Here is a 23,657-nt window from a genome sequence, read left to right as displayed (position 1 = left end):
ATCAAAATAGGCACTAAGGTAGTTTAAAGATTAACACTGTGGCAAATTTTTTATATGCTGAGTGGTCAGTTCCAGTCTTCCATTAAGATCTGTATTGAGATTCATTTCTATCTGCCACAGTTTTTTTCCTATGGAGTTTGCACTTTTGTCATATTTGGGGAATCCAGGAGAAAGGAGATTTATGTGTCTAAATAGAACCATGTGGAGATTCTATGTCTTATTAGAATGAATTGAGAAGTGGGCATGGATTGTGTGGCACAGTTCTTTTTCTACACTGTCTATGCCCTCATTTGGATGCAATTATTTATTTACTATAGGGACGCGGTGGCTCAGTGGGTTAGGACGCTGAGCTTGTCGATCAGAAGGTCTGCAGTTTGGCGGGTCAAATCCCGAGTGCCGCGTAACAGAGTGAGCGCCTGTTACTCATCCCAGCTTCTGCCAACCTAGCAGTTCGAAAGCACGTACAAATGCAAGTAGAAAAATAGGGACCGCTACGGTGGGAAGGTAACAGCGTTCCGTGTGCCTTTGGAGTCTAGTCATGCCGGCCACATGACCACGGAGACGTCCTCGGACAAGCGCTGGCTCTTCGGCTTTGAAATGGAGATGAGCACTGGCCCCTAGAGTCGTAAACAACTAGCACGCACGTGCGGGGCAACATTTACCTTTATTTATTTACTGCTTGGAATTACTACTTCCATTTCCAGAGATCCTGGGCATGCTAACAGCTATATGCAAAAGTGCTTAACCTCTCAAGAATTAAGGAAGCTTAATCAAGCTGCTATTAGGATACATTATAGCTATACAACATTCTTCTCAGAGCAAAGATTACCATTCGAGGGACTGCCAGACCCAGTTTAAATATGGAGAATTAGAAGAAGAGAGAATATGGGCTTTCCAATTTTCTTTCAACAATCTGCATCTGAACAAGCCACAGAGCAGGCAAGCAGGTGATCTCATCATGTTCTTAATTATACTGTGATGACATAGGTTTTTTTTCTTAAAGTACAGAGAGACAGAGAGAGAGAGAGAGAGAGAGAGAGAGAGAGAGAGAGGGAGAGAATGCATATGTACAGTATGCAAATCTATGCTCTTTTTTGTGAAATATTTCTTTTTTTGAAGTCAAGGTTTAAGTGGGCATACACAGAATTCAATAAAACTGCTTTGATTTACTTTACAGAGGAAAATAAAAATATATGACATCCCATCAACCAAGTGGGTAAAGGAACTTCTCTGTATTTATCTGTAATTACTTCTTACTGTAATTACTGTCTGGATTCACAATAGTAATCTGGACAATATTTTTTCTAAATAAAATCCATAGAGATGTAATTATTTTATTTACTCACTGTTAGATACTATTTACTTATTATACTATGAACTTATTATATATTATTTACGTATTTACTATTGTATGCTATTTACTTATTTATTTTACACCTTATTTTTAAATAAGATGCCTTTACTTTTTGGACAAAACCCTATTAGGTTACAATAGCTGAACCTTTTAACTTCAAAGTGTATGCAGTGTTTTAACCAGCTCCATTGTTATTCTTAGAAGGACAATGGATTTTTCTTCCAAGCTGAGTTTAAAATACTAGAAATAACTGATGACTATACTAATACATTGGGGGGGGGGAAACCCTTTATGAGTCAGTTAGGCTTCCTTTTAAATCTTTTAGCCCTTATAATAGTACACAGGAAATGCTTTTAAAAAAAACTTAAAGTATCCTTAAATACAAAAGATCTCTATTTTGGTGTAACATACTTATTATTACAGTTATGTTATGCTACTATTTCAGATTTCAATAATTTTCAAATATAGTAGGATTAGTTTGGGATGGGTGGGTTATCTTGCAATAGCAAGATAAGTAACTCAACAATAAATCTTGCACAAAAGAAATGTTGAGCATTAATTAGAGATTGTATTTCCCAGAATCCACCTTCTCTTAGCACTAGATAATCCTATTTGATTTGTCTTCTACTCTTTTTAGTAGAGCATTTAAAATTGCTTCTGGGTTTGCTAATAGAAAAATGGTCTCTTTTATCCCCTTTTTGTTTTCTCTCCAAATTTTATGAGATTAGCTTAAGAATAGATATAAGCTTGACATAATTCTTGGCACTTATTCGTACTTCCAAACTGGATATCCAAAAATAGTTTGTTTCTTTATTTCCAGAACATTTGAGAAAGTCTGTAATCTACATCATGTTCCATTTAAGGTGGCCAATCTTGCTCAACCAACCATAATTCAAATCCCAGGTACATCCCTCTTCTCTCGTTTTTCAAATTTTCAGGCTGCATTCATACATGTTGCACAGCTACCATAAAATACATACCACTGACAGAGCTTTTGCCAGATGACATTTAACACAATGTTTTACAAAAAAAATAAGTGATAAGACATCACTTACTATAAAAATAGGCAAATCAGTCCTTGGTGGCTAATTCATATTCTTGTTTTTCAGAATAAGAAACAAAAAATAAGTAAAGTCATATTTTATAAAGTAACTCTGGTCTTATTGAACAGTTTATGGTGTGATGAATGTCCAGTTGTTCCTCATTTATTACTTTGGATCCAGCTGTCTTCCCTGCTCCAGGCACAAACAATATGCTATCACTGGGGAAAATATGAGTATAACTGACATGATTTCTGTGACTGGAAATGTAAGTTATGATTCTAGAAATTTAAGTTATGAAACTAGTTATAGTCTGGATTTAGAATTCAACTCTAGATGACTCCATTTCCCCAGAAGGCTCAGTGTATGAGAAATCAGTCATGCTGTTTCATCTCCCAAATCATTTAAGAGTCAGAATTTCTTCCACACTATAAGTGACAATACTGTAACTGGGACAATACCCATATGAAAGAGTTCTCTCAGAAAGAGAAAAATGCACTTCATTTAATTTTTTTTTTCATATGGTTCTTCACATCTTAACTTAGACAGCCAAGGCTTTCGAATACCCACTCCAAAGAATGGCATATGGCATTCTAACATTAGAGAGAATGAAGCTTATAGCCACAAATAAGGCTCCAAACAATGAGAGCATGGCATCATTTCTGCACATAGAAAATAGACAGAATTATTGTGAGAATGGAAAATTCACAGATGGTGTTCTAGAGAAGTAGGCAAAAACATGGCAACTAGAGACATTCCTTATGGAAAGACACCAGGCCAGAACGCTCCTGCTATCTGCTCTGTGGCCAAAATAAACTCCAGTGTACCATGGGGTAACCCTCAAGAGTGAATCCAGGGATGAAAATGGCATCCAGTACTATCGGCATTAAAGCTGTGACTGAGGGAAGCAGCATCTGCCATTGAGTATTATTCTATAATGATAGGATTTCTTGAACAGCCACTCTCAAATTATGGGTAAAATCACTTGGGGGGGGGAAAGACCCTTGAGATGAGCTCATTTTTCACCAGTATTCATTATAGCTTTTGTTCTTTTGTGCTCACTTCAGCAGTGACCACACCAAGAGAGAGAATGAGAAATAGGCTGGGGGAATAAAAGTAAAAGGATTTACTTAAAAAGGAGTCTCTCTATAATAACCAGAAAGAGAAGGTCAAAAAAGAACTGTCACAGATAAGAAGTGAGATATCGTTTTTTGGAAGAAAAAACAACACTTTATCTGAGTGTTTTGTGTATTGTGAGGCAGATGGCAGAAAGCACTTAGACATGATCCTTCTTCAGTTTCCACCAGATGCTTTAGGACTGCTCATAAAAGCCAAGTTGTTACTCCAAGTTTCCCAGGAATCATCACTAACTCAAACTATTCTGACTAAGTTTAAAATATATAGTAATGTTCCTCACTCCCCCCCCCCAAAAAAAGTGTTCAAAAAACGGTAACTGACAACCCTAACTAAGACCCTAACTTGTTTTTCTTATTCAACGGTCAGTTGCACTTTGAAGGCCTTGAAGTTTGAAAATTGACATTTGAAGACATTGAAATTAAAAACAAAACATAGAAAGACATTGACTTGAAGACATATTAGAAATTTTTACAGATCCTAAAATCCACTGAAAATGTGTTAGTGAAATTTAATGGCAAATCACCAAAACAATCAAGGTATAATTTTCTGACACATTCGAGAAGAAAACAAATATTAACATTAAACACCATAAAGATGTTTAATAGCAGTGTTTCTCAAGCTATGATCCAAGGACCATTGGGGTTTCCCAAGATCCCCTTAGGAGTCCACTGAAAAATAACTGTATTAAAATGCTGTTATTCAGATCTAAATAATCTGCAGCAGAGGTTCTCAAATTTAAATTTTTAGCACGCTATTTTTATCTGGTGCCCCTAGGTCAGCTTTGTGAACCACCTCAAATGAGTAGTTCACACAATACCAACAAGTGTCAAATATTGCTGTGTCTTTGCCTTAAAAAGTTTGAAATATCCTGCAGCAGTCCTGCAAGTTTGCTGCAGTACCTCCAATAGCAATCACAGTTTGGAAACTATGGACCTATAGGAAAAAGTATGGGTGATCTTAGCAATGACAGTGGAACATATAGGAAGAAGAATAGCATGAAGAGTCCTTACATAATGTTTTCAGAGTTTCATAGGACAGCTTGAGAAAGAAAATCAGCATCTTCAAGAGACATGGCACATGATAAGATTGCATGATCATGCAAGTTCTATTTCAGGTATCTAAGCAAAGGTAGAATAGATAACTAGTTATGTAAGGAGAAAATGAAAGATAACATTCTACAGCTTTCTTTTTATAGTCTCCCAACCATCCTTCAGATGGAAGTGGTCCCAGCCTCTTCCAAGCCAGACTGCATACTTAAACGTGATCCTACACGATATTTCATACTGCTTGCTCAGATTATTTCTGGAATAATTCCAAAGTTTCCAGTAATCCCTTGTACTTGACTAATATGAAATTAGTCATATCTTTATAGCTAAACTTCTGAGAGACCCTGTCCCCATTATCTACCAATTACATCTCTAGTTTTTTTCCAGATGAGTGATGCTGGAGCACATATTGTTCTCCCTTTTCAGGGCTTATTGCTATACTACTTAGGGGTGTAGTTCTGTGGTATTCAGAATTATTAATGTTTCACAACATTAGAATGGGATGGTATTAAATAAGATAGATAGAGCTTCTATGTTACTACATGTTTATGAATTATCAGTTTATACAAATCTGAGTTTGCTTTAAAGATTATCTCAAATACAAATCTTCGTAACTTTTGCAATATATATATATATATATATATATATATATATATATATATATATATATATATATATATATATATAAAGGTAAAGGTTCCCCCGCACATGCGTGCTAGTCATTTCCGACTCTAGGGGCCGGTGCTCATCTCCGTTTCAAAGCCGAAGAGCCAGCGCTTGTCCGAGGACGTCTCCGTGGTCATGTGGCCGGCATGACTAGACGCCAAAGGCGCACGGAACGCTGTTACCTTCCCACCGTAGTGGTCCCTATTTTTCTACTTGCATTTTTTACGTGCTTTCGAACTGCTAGGTTGGCAGAAGCTGGGACGAGTAACAGGCGCTCACTCTGTTACGCGGCACCCGGGATTCGACCCGCCAAACTGCCGACCTTCTGATCAACAAGCTCAGCGTCCTAAACCACTGAGCCACCGCGTCCCTATATATATATATATATATATATATATATATATATATATATATATATATATATATATATATATATATATGTATTACATACACATACACATACACATACACATACACACACACATACACACACACACGTGTGTGTGTGTGTGTGTATGTGTGTGTGTGTGTGTGTGTGTGTGTGTGTGTGTGTGATATGTTAACTCTTAGATTACCTTGCTAGGCCCCAAACATGGGGCAAATCTTTATTTCCCGTTTTCAGCCTATCTTGAAGGCTATCGAACAGGCAGTAGTCACACTGGACAATTCATATATTTGTGTAAATTACTAACAAAGAATTAAAGGGAAACTGAGATGCATTTCTGACTCCTTAGTCGTCATCAGTCAGCCATACCCTTCTGAGATTCGAACCATGGGCTGATTGCATATGAGGCAGTGTTATTTGCCTCTAAGCCACAAGGTCTCTCTCGCTCTGTTAGCTTTTTTTTTTTTTCTGCAAGGGAAGATATGTTTCAAATGTTAACTCTTTAGATTACCTTGCTAGGCCCCAAACATGGGGCAAATCTTTATTTCCTGTTTTCAGCCTATCTTGAAGGCTATCGAACAGGCAGTAGTCACACTGGACAATTCATATATTTGTGTAAATTACTAACAAAGAATTAAAGGGAAACTGAGATGCATTTCTGACTCCTTAGTCGTCATCAGTCAGCCATACCCTTCTGAGATTCGAACCATGGGCTGATTGCATATGAAGCAGTGTTATTTGCCTCTAAGCCACAAGGTCTCTCTCGCTCTGTTAGCTTTTTTTTTCTGCAAGGGAAGATATGTTTCAAATGTTAACTCTTTAGATTACCTTGCTAGGCCCCAAACATGGGGCAAATCTTTATTTCCTGTTTTCATCCTATCTTGAAGGCTATCGAACAGGCAGTAGTCACACTGGACAATTCATATATTTGTGTAAATTACTAACAAAGAATTAAAGGGAAACTGAGATGCATTTCTGACTCCTTAGTCGTCATCAGTCAGCCATACCCTTCTGAGATTCGAACCATGGGCTGATTGCATATGAGGCAGTGTTATTTGCCTTCAAGATAGGCTGAAAACAGGAAATAAAGATTTGCCCCATGTTTGGGGCCTAGCAAGGTAATCTAAAGAGTTAACATTTGAAACATATCTTCCCTTGCAGAAAAAAAAAAAGCTAACAGAGCGAGAGAGACCTTGTGGCTTAGAGGCAAATAACACTGCCTCATATGCAATCAGCCCATGGTTCGAATCTCAGAAGGGTATGGCTGACTGATGACGACTAAGGAGTCAGAAATGCATCTCAGTTTCCCTTTAATTCTTTGTTAGTAATTTACACAAATATATGAATTGTCCAGTGTGACTACTGCCTGTTCGATAGCCTTCAAGATAGGCTGAAAACAGGAAATAAAGATTTGCCCCATGTTTGGGGCCTAGCAAGGTAATCTAAAGAGTTAACATTTGAAACATATCTTCCCTTGCAGAAAAAAAAAAAAAGCTAACAGAGCGAGAGAGACCTTGTGGCTTAGAGGCAAATAACACTGCCTCATATGCAATCAGCCCATGGTTCGAATCTCAGAAGGGTATGGCTGACTGATGATGACTAAGGAGTCAGAAATGCATCTCAGTTTCCCTTTAATTCTTTGTTAGTAATTTACACAAATATATGAATTGTCCAGTGTGACTACTGCCTGTTCGATAGCCTTCAAGATAGGCTGAAAACAGGAAATAAAGATTTGCCCCATGTTTGGGGCCTAGCAAGGTAATCTAAAGAGTTAACATTTGAAACATATATATATATGTATGTATGTATGTATGTATGTATGTATGCACTTTGAGGTCAGCATTCAAAGAATCATATCCTCTAATCAGAGGATAAATTGATATTTTAAATATGCCAATGTCATTTACATCCTCCCAACAATAAAATATTCAGTGATAAATGAGCCCATAGCAATGATGACAACAGCCATATTTTATATCCCATGTATGTCTATGGCCCCTGATCCTGTTTCTGAGGCATTCTGAGAGAGAATAAACTATATCAAAAAAATAAACAGCCACTAGAAAAATTAGCAAGGAAAAATTATATTCATGTTATTATTTAAGAGCCATTTCACTGCATGATATCAAAGGATTTACAGACCTGATTTTAATCTTGGCTCATGTCTCAGGCAAATTGGCCAATAAGAAATCATATTTCTTTATTAAGTCTTCCAGTGTGCTGAGAGGAAAGGATTCATTGAAAGACCGGATGCAACTATGTTGTCTTAGCTCACAAAAGGCCTTTCCAAATGTCATGTCATGGCTACAGGGAAAATTAAGCTTATACAAAAGGATCATTTTATTTAAGAAATAGCTGTCTATATTCCTTACAGGAAATGAGTCACAATCACTCCCTTATCCTCCTATAAACTGATTGTATGAAAGGGCCTTGGTTCACAAATTATGTTTTTCAGATTTTACATTTTTCATGAATTACAGCTAATCTGATCAAAAACATTAAGAAAACTAAATCAGCAATCCAGTAATAAAGTTACTCTCTTCTGTGCAAAATTTTAAAGATGTAGTTCATTGGGATGTAAAAGAAACCAAGCACAGATTTTTTTTTGAACAAGTAAAATGGTCTGTTGTGTCCCTACGTTCTTTGCCAAAGCATCAGTAACAGGAATTCCTGAAATGTAGTGGCACCTATAATTCTGACTTTTTTTTTTTGTAGGCAGAAAGCAGAAGAAATAAATGGGACTGACAGTGGTAGCAGCAAGAATACAGAGGCAACAACAATGGGGGGGAAAACAATAGGTGGCAGACAGTAACAATGAAAAGAAAGAGGAGACTGTATGTTTTTAAAAAGAATACTGGCAAAGATACAAGCAGTATAATGGGCAGGCAGCCAGAAGACATTGTTCCCCACTCAAATCAACCTGGTCTGTTCACACTTAGTGGTCCTGACTGTATTTAACAATCAGATAAAGATGTGTTTATAGACAATTCAGCCCAATAATTAACGATCTTAGTTTGGGGTTTCTGAGTTTGAGATTAATAACACAACGCTTAAAACAGGCTGAAATGCTAAAGTAATTTTCAGGCTGCTTTCAGTCAGACCTTTTAATATGCAATGTGCATGGCTGATTATGGTAATTTCATGGAGCATTAAGAAAATGCCATCCTCTTAGTGCTTCTTCCAAGCTTAATAGTAACTTTGGATGCAGTAATTCCACTATCTTCTGCATCCAAAGTATTATGTTTAATTCTGGGAATCACATTTTGAAGAAATTCAGAGAAAGTGGTTCAAATGAGTAAGAAAAAGATGAATCGGAGGCGAGAAACTAAGCTTTATAAAGTGAAAAAGAGAAAATGTGATATGTCAGCTTCAAAAAAGACAAGTTTTTTTGAGAAAGTTCTCAGGCACTTTCATCTGTGTTACATGAAAGACAATTAAGACCTGTTCTGTATTAATTAGGATGTAATTAAAGCCCATTTCAACTATATTCTATGGATGCTAGTAATACATTTTCTAGGTCAGTGTTTCTCAGCTTCAGCAACTTTAAGCTGCGTGGACCAAATTCAGCTTGTTGGCTGGGAAATTCTGGGAGTTGTCATAGCTTATGTCAACACATAGCTTAAGGTTGCTGAGGCTGAGAAACACAATTCTAGTTAGTTCTAGACCAGACATGTGAAACTCGCGACATCACGTGACGTCACGTGACGTATCGGGACTGTTTTCCCATTGCCAGCAACGGGGTGGGCGCAGCTTCCAACTGACGCATCCGGCCCGCAAGCTGGCAGTTTGACACTCTTGTTCTAGACTAAGAAGTCTCAAATAAAACTTGAAAAGAAAATTTAAAAAATAGTTCTAGTATACATATACAATGAAAGGGCTCCCATATTGCATTGCCCTGCAGAGAGAAAACACTGCTTCTTTCCACTCTTATTAAGATAGTGATTTGGAAGAATTAAAAGAACACTTTTAGTTCCTCTGGCTTTATAATTCCCCAAATCCCAGCCACAATGTATTAAAAGAGCCTGCTTTTTCCAATTAAAAAAAAACCTGGAAGGCATGGTGAAATAAACATGTCTCTGCAGAGAGTAGAGACAATGATCATGGCAAAGACCGAAGTACTGCAGAATAGACAAGACTCTCGACTCTCCAGACAAGGAGAGAACAGAAGATCACCCATTTGTGCTCCTGATGGCTGTTTCTCACAAGGACCACAGGACACGGTCTCTTGTTGGTTTAAACACTGGGGAACATAACAGCTCTGAAGCCTTTTAAAAGACATTGAGTTACTTTCTAATCACTTTCAGAAATTGCTTATTTACTATTTTAAGGCTGTTAGAGATCTTCGGAGTGACATATTTGAAAAGCCACCTGGTGAATCTACCTTCCTTCTTAAACAAAAGAAAAAATAATTATAAGAATTTAAAGAATTTGAAATAAACAGCAAAAGGCTGAATATGATTTTGATAAAGAGGGTTATGCATGAATTAAGAGTCCAGACAAACTGGGAACCCTTAGATGTTTACTACAGAATTTTGGAATGTTATGATTTCAGAAATTGGTCACTAGAGGGGGTGAAAAATTCCAAACAGACCTTGCCTTTGTTTTTTAATTAGTATAGGGATTTACAAAATGACACAAAATGTTAGAACCTTTAAAATACCTAATGAGATTTTGAAAGAATGGGGCAAGGCATTAACATCTATAATGTCAGAAATGTCAGTAATGATATCTGCTTTTATGGACAGACTATATCCAAAAGAGGTTAAATCTGATGCAGATTTAAATTGGTTAAAGTACTGAAAATCAAAGTAGAAATGCAAATGATAGATGAGAAGAATGGCTTGCGGTAGATAATGAGTTTTACTGGATTTACAAAAGAAATTAGCTACAGCCTCAAAAATCCTTTGCAATGGAAAAAAGAAAAATTGAAGAAAGGCCAAATCCTACAACATCTGAATGAATGAAAAGTGAAGATTGTTAGAAGTAAAAGGAAAGAATGTAAGTTGGTTGATTTTATCAAGGTTAAAATAAAATACGTTTTATGAAGCTCTGGTAACACTTTGTAGACTTTTTGTTGACATTAGGCCTGAAGAGTTGATGATTTATGGCTGAGCATATAGATGTTGTGGGAAGAAAAGGTATTTGTAACCTTATGGAGATGAAGAGTTTTCAAATTTGTTTTCACGTGTTGTGATGAAGATCTAAAGTGACATTTACATATTTTTTCTTTATCTTACATCAAATTTAATTGCTTTAAAGTTTTTTTTATTTTTTCTATTTTTGCTTTCCTAGTTACAAATACAAAAACTTATTTGGCTTTACCATTGTAACTAAAATAACAATAAATGAAATTTCAAATCACATTGAGGGACAAAGAAAAATCCAGTTAATGCAACCTCCCAGCATATAGAAAAGTGTGTTCTCTGCTGACATGCCTTAGTAGTGAATTTTATCATGGAAGATTGCTTTTTCAAGCCTTCCCATTCTTGAATGCCTAGCCATGTAAGGCTAATTGGCTGGATTTAGTGTTTCACAGTATGACTGACTGGATGAAATGAATTTAACCCTATGCATGGCTGGATCTATTTTGTGCTAAACTTAACTTGCTAGAGCTTAAGTGGCTGAAGGTTAATTGCCCCACTGACCCAAATAAGCTGTTCCCTTCTTTTCAGGAGATGAGCCCAGTGGTAGGATTCAGCAGTTTGCACTACTTTGGCAGAACCAGTAGCTAATTTTTTGTTGCCCAGGCCCAGAATGGACTTCCAGAAGCAGCATCCACACAGAGAACCGGTTGTTCACATATTTGAATCCCACCACTGGATGAGCCTACATTGTATAAGCAGAATTTTGGCTCATAGTTTGCATTTATTCAAATATACAGACAGGGTGCTTCTTTAGGAATATCTATGGTCGTGAGATCAGCAGGCAAATATCTCTATGATCTCTAGAGCTACATTTAAATATCCTGTTTCCCTTTCTGTTAAAGTAAATCAGACTTTCTTATCTAATTTCCTAAAATAATAAGAAGAGGCAGAATGTTTAATGTATAATTAAATTTTGCTGATTATAACAAATTTATCTTCCTTATCTGTTGGAATTATAAATTGCTTTTCTCCAATGTCATTTAACTCTATGAAAAATAAGGTCTGCTTTCAAAAGGAGACACATTCTTTAAAGCTGCCTGACATTTAATGCTCAGATACATTATATACATTTTTTGTCCTTGTGAGAGAGAAATATTGCCCTGTTTGGAAATGATATGCTACTCCCACAGCCTTTACATAAGTATTATGTTATCCTTACATGACATTTTGTGAAATGCTAACATATATTTTATTTCTGCCTGTTTCTGCCTCTGACCTAGCTTTAAGATATAGATATATAGATATAATCTTTTATAGATAGCAAACAATAAGCAACATATAGTAGGTCAATTATGCTTGTCTTTTCTCATATGCCTGTTATTTAATATTTCAAAGGGCATAGACGTTTGTTCAATTACATGGCCATACACCTACCAGGTGACTTGATTGTTCAAAACAATTTAACCCCTTTTGAACACTGCTGATTCCAATGACTAAAAAGTACAGAGAAAGCTCATGGAAAAAGTCCAGGTATGCATACTTTTGTCTGTAACATACTTCCCCATTCTTTTTATACTCTGACATATTTGTAGACAATGCTTACATTGTTCATAGTCCAGTATTCATTCCATATGAATGCTGTGTACTGCTTTGGATAATTTAAAAATGTACACTTAGCTGTTTATATGCTCTTCTATTTGTTTACATGACTTCTCTTTATTTCTTCACTAAGAAAAACCGAAGGTAGGAAAAATAATAATCAAAATATCTTGATTATCCTTTAATATCTCATCTCAGTTTTACTATTCAGACTTTGGATACATACATCTATCTGTATTTTATGAAAAAGATCACAGCTTTGGGGCAAAATAAATGATTTGCAAATACTCCATTCTTCAACCTTTTTCAGAGCAGTCACAATTGCCATTTGGGATGGCATGAAATAGCCTCTGCCACTCCCAGAAATGGGGGGCTGCTCCTGGAAAGGAGGAAGGCCAAACAAAGATTGGCTGCTTCTCTTTCCCAAAGACAATCTTTGGAAAAGGTAAATGGACTAATGTGAGACAGGAGCAGAGGAAGCCCAAGGTGGGGGATCCAGCCAGCAGGAAGCAAAGCACGGGATATCTTCAGGGGGAGGCCCTGGGAGATCCGGGACAAGGCACATGTGAGCTGAATAGGTGCTGTCGTTGCAGGTCTGAGTCTGTGCCAGGCCATCCAAGGTCTCTCCCATCCCTGAGGCATTCCATGTTCCACTTAACAAGTGTAATGGGGAGAGCAGGGATTGTGCTAATCAAGCAGGGCAATCACATAGTGCCTCATTTAATGACCACTACAACTTATAACCATAATGATCAGGTTCTATTACAGTTATAAGTCAAGGAATGCCTGTATAATATGCTCATTCTAGTTTATAGCCTGTTATATCCAGGTGGTCTTCAGTCCAAATTCACTAAATCCAACTCTCCTCAAGTCCTGCCACTTGCTAAAATATTTAAATCAAAGCTACATTTGCACTATAAGCTTTTATGTTTGTAAGCAGTTTGAAAACTATTGTCGCTTCCCTGAAACTATAGGACACAGGAATGTGATTTATACTGGGGGTCAGGAGAGAGAGAGAGAGAGAGAGAGAGAGAGAGAGAGAGAGAGAGAGAGATGTAATTATGGAAAGTGATATGCCTATCTCACAGAAGAAACATAGCCCAATCAAAAGGTGAGAAATGGTTATTTTCACAGCAGCTAATCCAGAAATTTTAGAAAACAGGAATACAGCGATAACATTTCCCTATATTCTCCCACTTTCACCTTCTTGTTATAGTAAGGGCTATTTGTGTAGCTACATCCTATTCCAATGAAAAGCAAACCAGGAAATCAACCTTAGCCACATGTCCTCTAAAACAAATGCAAAATTCAAAAAGAAGTTAGGGGCATTGGGTGAAAAAAATAAAAATACATTTAATAGAAATAAGTGAAAGCTATGTTTAGGAAAAGAAATCAAACATTTTTGCTTTGTTGCATTCTGTTGAGAATCTATGAATTGGGGTGAGTTACAAAAGCTGTGGAACAAGTAAATAAACAGCCTTAAAAGCTGCAGAGATATGAAGGAATGCCAGCTAGGTTTGGTGTAGTAGTTAAGGTGCTGATCTAGAAACAAGGAGACTGTGAGTTCTCGACCTCCCTTAGACATGCAAGCCAGCTGGGTGGGTGACTTTGAGCCAGACTTCTCTCAGCATAAACCAATTCACAAGATTCTGGTATGGAGAGTAGAGACAGGAGTATTACACGGAAAAGCTAATAATAATGACAAGTTGGTTATGGTTGTTTCTGTAATATTTCTTAAATCCTAAAAGAGCTATTAAAGTAATAACATTATTTGAACTATGATTTAAATCATCTATTAAATTTCAAGCTTACCTCTGCTACTTTTGCTGCATCCAGGACTCGACTATCCTTTTCAGCACCCTTTTGTTTTTGTAAAGTTCGCCAGACAGCATTTCTTAATCCTTCTCGATTCACATCTCCCAAGAGTTCACTACGCAGGATAACAAGATTGTAGATCACACCGTAACGTATAACCCAGAAGGGATCGTTATCTGAAATAATGGTAGACCAGGGTACCATAACATGACTGCTCAAAATATGAGAAATGTTTTCCTGATCAAATCAAGAAATCCACATAGTCTAGAATTCTGCTTCAAAAGCAGAAAGCTGACACCTCTACAAGCCTCAGGCCAAATTTAGGCTTGTCAAGTTCCTTTAAACAATTATGGAAAGCATTTTAACCATGTACGTAATTCAATTAGCTGCTAATGCTTTTAAAAGGTAATTCTATAGGTACGGAGCCTTTGGTATAGAACACTAGTATCCTAGCAGCCATCTTCTTAGACCACAAATGGTTGTGATGTTACTGCTGACACAGAATAGTTCAATAAATGTTATGACTTTTGAAAGAGTTGCCAGCAAAGGTAGGCCTCAGCCAGAGGCATTTACAGGCTTTTGAGAAAAGCAACATCTCAACATGTTGTACCCAAAATGGGTTCTAGCCTGGCACCAAAGTCAATAAAGACCACCAGACACGAGGAATGGCACTTTCAGCTTCTTTTATTGGAGTATCCCAGGAAAAGGGTCTCAGCAGCTAAAGGAGCCAAGACTCCGAACAATGGACAAATACAAATTTTATATAGCTATGATTAAGGATGTTAACACCCTAAGAATCAATCATTGGTTCCTTGACACACATTTCTTTTGATTGGCTCCTTCTACTTTACCCTCCTTCTTCATACATCACATATTTATGTAAATAAGCTCTTATGAAAAGGGGTGTGTCCTTTACTATTATAATAAGCAAGAGGTTACCAAAGTTTATATAATCTATGTGCCTTAGCTAGCATCCTTCTAACATGTCCTTCTAACTTGTAACTTTCTTTGCTAGGCAGTAATGTCCCACCACTGTTACACTCATCGCAGCTGCAACTTTCTGCGTCAGCAATTCCTTTAACAGACTTTCCTAACTCCAACCTGGGTCCTTCAAACATTAGGCTGAAAGTTCCAGCTTTCAGTGAAACAGTGGCACAACTTACACTATGATGTTGCTAACATCACTCTATTTCCCTCCCCCTTGACTTTCACCATTGGCCTGGCCAAATTATCACAGGAGTAAAAGTAACAGCAGTTCCTCTGTGGCTGCTTCCAGTTTAGATACTTAGTTTGGAACGTATTGTTTAAAAAGAATCCAGATTATATGATTAATATCTATACTCTGGTGCTTTTCTACTGCTATTGTTCGATAAACCAGATTTTGAAAAATAAACCAACAAAATGTCAGTGGTGGCTTATCAAGTGTTGACTTTCAAAGAACAATTGAAACAATTGGCTTTTGCTTATTAACTTTTTTTTCTTTGGGTTTCTTGTTCTTATTGCTTCCAATTCAGAACAGCAGCATTTCTATAGAGTGATTAGTGATAACTTCACAATTCCCACTCACTCAGTTCCACAAGGAAGAGGGGTTAATTATTTATTTCAATTTTTTTTCTTTTCATTGTACTGCAAAATAACACTGTTTCACCAATTACACTAATTAAGGTGCAATTAAGAAGCAATTCATGAGTAATGCTACTGCTGTGCTGATCAAGAAGCAATGAAATGAAACTGCATGGAAGTAAACTAATAATTGTACTGTATTTTCCAGCTTTCGTGATTTATTTTATAATTGCACATTGTTGTAAATCATCTAAGCACTACCAGTACAATGAAAAGGTCAGTTACACACACTTCTGAAATAATTAACACTACAGAGGAGTGTTGCTGAGATTCGTTTAAGACAGTGTTTCTCAACCTTCACTAATTTAAGATGTGTGAACGTCAGTTCCTAGAATTCCCCAGCCTCTTGACCCATTGGCTGGGGAATTCTGGGAGTTGAAATCCACACTTCTTAAATTAGCCAAGGTTGAGAAGCACTGGTGTAAGCACTGATCTAAATACCTTGCTTGTTCAATGAGCATTGCTGAATGGAACTTTTCTAAATGTTCTGTGTGAAGCCAACAGAACGTGTCTAATATGCAATGAGTTAACTTCATTAATCTGTTGCAGCAAAAGTAGCCAAGAGTCATGCGGCATTTTAAAAATTAATACAAATTCATTACAGAGCTCTATAGTCCACAAAAGCGTATGCCATAATAAATTGACTAGTCCTCAACAGACACAACATTCTGTAATTTTAATTCCATTTCCAGCTGAATGCCAGCAATGCCTCATCAACGTTAAAAATGCCTTATATGAAAGCGATGATTATTTTTCCCTCACTTGTCACTGAGCTCTTTCCATAGCCTCACCAATTTGCTTTCCTCCCATCTTCAAAATGGGACAGAGGCAAACAGCAGCCTCCCCACACCGAACCACTTTGTCACGCATCAGCAAAGATTGCTGTCCTTACTGGAGGGCAGTCCTAGTTGCTGCTGTTGTAGGCAGCGTCAGTGCCTTGTAGAAGGAAAAGGTTGATTCGTTTAATAGCTAGCTAGATGAAGCATAACCTTCAGTGAACATTTGCCTTGTTTCTGTGGTGCAATTGCAGGTGTGCTGTCTTCATGCACCAAGTGGTTTTGTTTCTTTGCTCACTATTGTCCTGGATAAAGGCAAGCGTTGCCATTAAGAAAGCAATTCAGTGAACTAGAAGGGCTGAATTAAGGAGGGGCCCTCATCCCTTCCCACATCAGGAAGAGAAACAGGCGAGCCCCTCTTCCCATAAATAGCTGGAAAGATTGGGTACTAGATAGTGGAGAGGAAAGGGGAGCCAGGCTCTATGAAAACCCAGAGATTTCTGCAATGAGCTTACCTTGTCCAATCTTATCAACCAAATGTCGGAGTGAAATCCATAATCAGAATGTGGACACACAAAAATGTTTCCTTTAAATACTACGGCAGTGTCTGAAAATCCCATGATGATTTACAGCCAGGAACAATTTTGTCCTCTATTAAATGTTCATTATTCTTCTAAGTCTTCATAACTAGTAGCTGTTTCCATACCTTGAGGTAGCATAAATTAATCATTCTCTTTAACAGAATGCCTATTTGAAGAATGACCCTTAGGTTCTTAGAAATTGTTTGCCTCCCTTCATTTCTTTTGCAAGAATTCTAGATAATCATCCAGCAATTAGGAGCTTTTCATACTTTTCATTCTCTATCCTTTCAGAAGCAAAGTCAAACTAATCAGTGATTATTACTTCTGGTAGCCTGGGCAAAGAAAGATTACCTCATCTCCTATCCCATACAAAAGAGAAGGAAGGAAGGAAGGAAGGAAGGATGGAAGGAAGGAAGGAAGGAAGGAAGGAAGGAAGGAAGGAAGGAAGGAAGGAAGGAAGGAAGGAAGGACCAATCTTTTTGCATGTTGGCTGTTGCTCTGCTAAAGTGAAGGGTATGGTAAGCTAATTGTCCTTTGTATCTAGAAAATTGATACAAAGTCTCCTTGGGTGAGCTAAACTCTGAGTGACTTCATGAACATATTAATGTAATCATCTTGGCAACAAGAAGTGGAAACTAATTATCAACTTCTCTCCTGATCATTTTGCCTAGGCCAGGAATTCTGGGAGTTGAAGTCCATGAGTCATAAAAGAGCCGAGGCTGCCTACCCCTGGCCTAGGCTGCATGAAAGTTACTGGGTTAGCTTGTCCTTTACAAGGGAAAGGAGCATGCCTGTGATTTACAGGGTACGTGCTTAGGTAATGTGCTTCACTGCTTTTCCCCCCGTTTTTAGTAAACATACAAAGGGCTTTTCTGCACCATAGCCTTCAGCTAGTTGTCTCCTGTGTGTAAACTGGCAGGGATTTAAACCAGTTTAAGAAATTATTTCCTACATTTCCTTCCCTCCATTCTGATTACAAGATTCTGCTCAGAGCACAGTTAACATGGCCCTCAACTATAGGTTCCTTGTTTCTTTTCTCCAGTGCTTTTTTTGTAAAAGAAAAAGGTGCCGGAACTCACACATGTCATACAACCTGCCTTGCCTACCCTACAAGGTTCCATCCAAAAAAGGTGCCGGAACTCCGTTCTGAGCGTTCTATGAGGGGGAAAAAAAGCCCTGCTTTTCTCCTCTCACCTATGCCAGGAGAGCAAGTGCCAGTTTCTAAAACAGTTTTACAGTTCTTCCTGTCACTTGGGCTGGAGAGGGAAACTTGACAAAAGCCTTGTCAATATCAATATCACTCAGTGAAAAGAAACAGGCAGCATTTCATTACTCTACCATTGAAAACATACAAGCACACGTACACACGAACACATCAAAATGCACATACCACAAGAAAGATCCAGGCTTTCAGGTTAGGCATCCCAGCATGAAATGGCCACTGGAGGCAGAGAGCAGTGACTATAGCGACTGCCCTCCCAAAGCATATACCCGCCAATTGAACTGAGACCACTGTGTAAAATAGAATGAAGTGCAGCAGGCAGAAAGGGGGAAACATGACTTTAATGCAGAGAAAGAAATCACAGGTGGGGGGGTCACCTTCCCAACAGCCTAGGGCTGGTCTAAAGATGATGAAAGTCACTCCTGCTCTTCCAAAATGGAAAGTCCTCAGGCAGGGCAAGCAGGAAGAAGTGCAAATCAATCCAAGGTATCAACTTGCAATTTTACATGGAGATAAGCAGTGTGACTCTCCAATGTTGAACAAGAGCCCCAATCAGCCCAAGCCAGCGTGAGTAATAGTTAAGGATTATAGGAACTGCAGTTGTCCATTCCTGCTGCACATATTTACCTAAACTGTAAATCCTCTTAGTAAGACTCATTTTGGAGGAAACGTGGCTATGTTCTAGCTGCACACCTACTTACAATGATAAGTAACTGAATTAATCACAGGGCACAGTCCTGTTTATAGACAGCATTTGATCAGATGTTTTGCTGAAGAGGTAATAGTTTACATTTTAAAAAGAATACAAGAGATAATAGTAACAATACCATTGCAGTACAATAGCTGGGAAATAAGATTCCTAATTAATTGCTGAAGCTGAAGGAACAAATATAAAATACCAGATTTCTGACTGCCAGCAGCTACGAGATGCCTGGGGGGAAAGTACAAAGGGTGTTAAAATGAAGTTCTTTGCTTCTCACTGGGAAAAGAAAATTCCAATCTGTCAGGGGTTATTCCAAATAAATGAACTTTTTATTGGAAAAAAAGAGTAAAAATAAGATCAAGCTCATAAAGTTACCAGGTAGTTGAACTGTTGTTTTGCAGGTATGGGAAGCAGCTGTTTATTTCCACATACATAAAGAAATGAAAAAATAATAATTCAGGAAAGTAGAGCCAGAAACTATTCCATAATGATTGCTGGATGAAAAATTGTGGGTGCTGGATGGAAAAAAAAATAGTAGGTGCCTCAACACAGACTGGTGAATGGGACAGACCCAAATAAACCTTTGCACTTAAAAAAAGACATCCATTTAAATTAAACTAATGTTCTCTACCTTTTATACATATAAAAATGCATTTTATTGTAGCAGATATCACACTTTTCTGCAAAATTCTGCAGAGTTTCAACTGTATGACAACAAATAAAAAGATAATTTGGCTCTTGAATGTGCTTGATGGTTTCATCAAATCCTGTGGTCATCATACTTGCCAGAAGCAGGGCTAAAGGTAAAGAGAACTGTCAAACACATCCTTCGTGGGATGAAAGCAGGAATCACCAAGCAGGAGCATGCAACAAAAAAGGCTTTATTCAGCTCAAAGTCAGCGCTGGGAGTGAATTGCTCCCAGCGCTTTACATAGCCATCCGGAGACAGGACCCCGCCCCCAGGCCACAAACCAGCATCTGGCCACAATCCTTTATAATCCCTCCTCCCCCCCCCCTTGCAATGTTCCCTAGCAAAGCATCTCTTGCTGCCCTACGCTGCCTCTATCCTCCGCACGTCCTGCAGGCCTCCCCTCCCCACATCGAACAATCTGCCGCCAAGTAGGAAAATAAACCAGGTAAGGTCCCATCCTTATGCCCTGAGGGCCGGCCTTGTCACTGGCTGCTCCACGATGGAGGAACGAGGGGGGTGGTGAAGCTGCAACACCCCCTGAGCCCCGCCAGTATCTGTAGAGTTCTGAAAGGCCTGCGGCAGTAGCGGCAGCCCAGCCGGATGTTCGGCCGTCAGCTGGGAGGTGGTGGAGCCAGCAGAGAGCTCATGGTAGCTTGCGGCGGCAGCGGCACACAGTCCATACGCTGGGAGACCGGCAGGGAAGTGGCGATGCATGTGGAGGCCCAGCGGCAGCCTCCAGCAGCGGCAGTACCTCCATTTACGTTTTACGTTTACGTTTTATTTAATTTATATACCGCCCTTCTCCCTGGGGACTCAGGGCGGTTCACAGGGCATATAAATAAAAATACAGTACTATACAAAAGTTAAAACAAAGATTAAATCAGTGCCCAATTAAAAAACAATAATGCAATCTAAAATGACAATTTAAAACCCAGCTCCCCCATCAGGCCAGACCGGCCAATTCAAACAAATGGGTCTTCAGACCACGACGGAAAGTTCGGAGGTCCGATGCCGTCCGGAGCTCCACCGGCAGTTGGTTCCACAAAGCCGGGGCACCCACAGAGAAGGCTCTCCCCCTGGGGGCCGCCAGTCGGCATTCCCTGACCGGAGGCACCCTGAGGAGGCCCTCTCTGTGGGAACGCACAGGGCGGAGGGGAGTTGAAGCCGGCAGCAGGTGGTCCCCGAGGTACCCCGGACCCATGCCATGTAGGGACTTAAAGATCATAACCAAGACCTTGAACCTCACCCGGAAGACAACTGGTAACCAATGCAGCTCGCGGAGCAAAGGTGTAACGTGGGAGTACCGGGAAACTCCCAAGACAACTCTCGCGGCCGCATTCTGTACCAGTTGGAGCCTCCGAGTGGTCTTCAAGGGAAGCCCCATGTAGAGAGCATTACAGTAGTCAAGGCGAGAGGTCACGAGCGCATGAGTGACCGTGCACAGGGCATCCCGGTCCAGATAGGGCCGCAACTGGCGCACCAGGCGAACCTGGGCAAAAGCCCCCCTAGTCACGGCCACTACATGATCTTCTAGGGTAAGCCGTGAATCTAGGAGGACTCCCAAGTTGCGAGCCCTATCCACGGGGGGTAAGAGCTCACCCCCCATAGAAAGAGATGGAACATTTTGAATGTCCCGGGATGCCGGAATGCACAGCCACTCAGTCTTGTCAGGGTTGAGCTGAAGTCTGTTCCTCCCCATCCAGACCTGAACCGCCTCCAGGCAACGGGACATCACAGCGAGGGCATCACTGGGGTGGTTTGGGGTCGAAAAGAAAAGTTGGGTATCATCGGCATATTGATGATACCCAACTCCAAAACCACGAATGATCTCACCCAGTGGTTTCATGTAGATGTTGAACAGGAGAGGCGAGAGAACCGACCCCTGAGGAACTCCACAAACGAGAGACCTAGGGGCCGATCTCTGCCCCCCTGCCAACACCGACTGCGAACGTCCCAGGAGATAGGAGGAGAACCACCGAAGAACTGTGCCTCCCACTCCCAATCCCCTGAGACGCCGCAGCAAGATACCATGGTCGATGGTATCGAAAGCCGCCGAGAGGTCTAATAGGACTAGGACAGAGGAATATCCCCTGTCCCGAGCCCTCCAGAGATCATTCACCAGAGCGACCAATGCCGTCTCCGTGCTGTACCCGGGCCTGAAACCCGATTGGTAGGGGTCCAGATAATCCGCTTCATCCAGGACCAGAGGGAGCTGATGCGCCACCACACTCTCAACAACCTTCGCAAGAAAGCGAAGGTTGGAGACTGGACGAAAGTTGTTCAATACAGCTGGGTCCAAGGCAGGCTTCTTGAGGAGAGGTCTCACCACCGCCTCCTTCAAGATGGTGGGGAAATAACCCTCACTCAAAGAAGCAGATATAACCGCCTGGAGCCAGCCTCGTGTCCTCTCCCTAGCTGCATAAACCAGCCAGGAAGGGCACGGATCCAACAAACATGTGGAGGAGCTCAGCCTCCCCATAATCCTGTCCACTTCATCAGGGGTCACAGAATCAAACTCTTCCCAGATAACATTGACAAGACCGCCCGTGTCCTGATCGCCTGACTCTGCCCAGCTGGAGTCCAAACCGGTCCGAATCCGAGCGATTTTATCCGACAGATGTTGACTAAATTCCTCGGCACGACCCTGCAAGGGATCCTCCCTCACCTCCTGATTAAGAAGTGAGCGAGTCACCCTAAACAGGGCGGCCGGGCGATTATCTGCGGACGCAATGAGGGTAGAGAAGTAATTACACCTCGCCACCCTCATCGCTGCGAGATAAGACCTAATATAGGTTCTTAACCGCAACCAGTCGGGTTCGGATCGGCTCGACCTCCAACAGCTCTCTAGGCCCCGTTTCTGACGCTTCATCTCCCGGAGCTCCGCGGAGAACCATGGAGCTCGCTGGGATCTGCGCCGGGTCAGGGGCCGCAAGGGTACAACCCGGTCAAGTGCCTCAGTGGCTACCCTTTCCCAGGTTTCCACTAAGGCATCCGCCGAGCTGTGAGCAATGGAGGCAGGTGGGGACCCCAGCGCCGCTTGGAATCTATCAGGATCCATTAAGCGTCTGGGGCGGTACCATCTAATTGGTTCCGTATCCCCACGGCGGGGGGTGGCAAAACGGAAGACCATCCGCAGGAGATGATGATCGGTCCATGACAGGGGCATAATAAATGGAGAGCCCCCACCAAGATCATCCAACCACCGTCTAGATAAAAAAATCAGGTCAAGAGTGTGGCCTCCCTCATGAGTTGGTTCAGAAATTACTTGCGTCAGGTCCATGGCCGTCATGGAAGCCATGAACTCCCGAGCTAGCTCAGATGAGCCTCCCAGGGATGGTAGATTGAAGTCTCCCAAAACTATAAGTTTGGGAAACTCAACCACCAACCCTGAGAGGATATCGAGCAGCTCGGGCAGGGCTGCCGCTGTACGACTAGGCGAAATGTACGTCAGCAGCAAACCCAACTGCGCCCCAGAACCAAATCTCACAAAGAGAGACTCACACCCGACTATCTGAGAAACGGTGGTCTCCCGCGGACATAAGGTCTCCCTAATAATAACCGCCACTCCCCCACCCCTACCTTGAGCTCTTGGCCGGTGCAGCACCCGGAAGCCTGGTGGGCAGAGGTCAACCAAAGGGACCCCACCCTCTGGGCCCAACCAGGTCTCTGTGATGCAGGCCAGGTCCGCATGCTCACCCTCAACTAAATCCCTAACGAGGGGAGCTTTGTTAACCACGGACCTGGCATTCAGATACACCAGCCGGAGCTCAGGAGGCTGCACATCCTCACTCCCGGAACCTCGGGGAAGAAGCAGAGGGTCGGAGCGCCTCACCGCTTGCAAGTAGCGGAGATGGCCCTCCTGGTAGCGATACAGCCCCCTGTCTATCCGCCTGCTGCCATTCCCCGTCGTGGGAATTGGTAATCCCACGACCTGC

The 23,657-nt window shown here is 40.6% G+C and overlaps 1 protein-coding gene across 1 annotated transcript in view; it reads right to left on the bottom strand.

Moving 5' to 3' along the window:
• Window positions 1–23,657, bottom strand: part of TMEM232 (transmembrane protein 232) — a gene marked incomplete at its 3' end in the record, with an annotated part of 116,870 nt that overhangs the window by 41,855 nt on the left and 51,358 nt on the right. The window contains exon 10 of the mRNA XM_083353505.1: window positions 14,124–14,302. Within this exon, the coding sequence (XP_083209631.1) occupies window positions 14,124–14,302 (179 nt within the window). The remainder of the gene's footprint in view (window positions 1–14,123; window positions 14,303–23,657) is intronic.

Source organism: Vipera ursinii (genome assembly GCF_947247035.1).
Source record: "Vipera ursinii genome assembly, chromosome: 2".
Classification (NCBI taxonomy): Eukaryota; Metazoa; Chordata; class Lepidosauria; order Squamata; family Viperidae; genus Vipera; species Vipera ursinii.
Note: the sequence above shows the minus strand (reverse complement) of the source record. Positions and strands in the feature narration are given on the sequence as shown.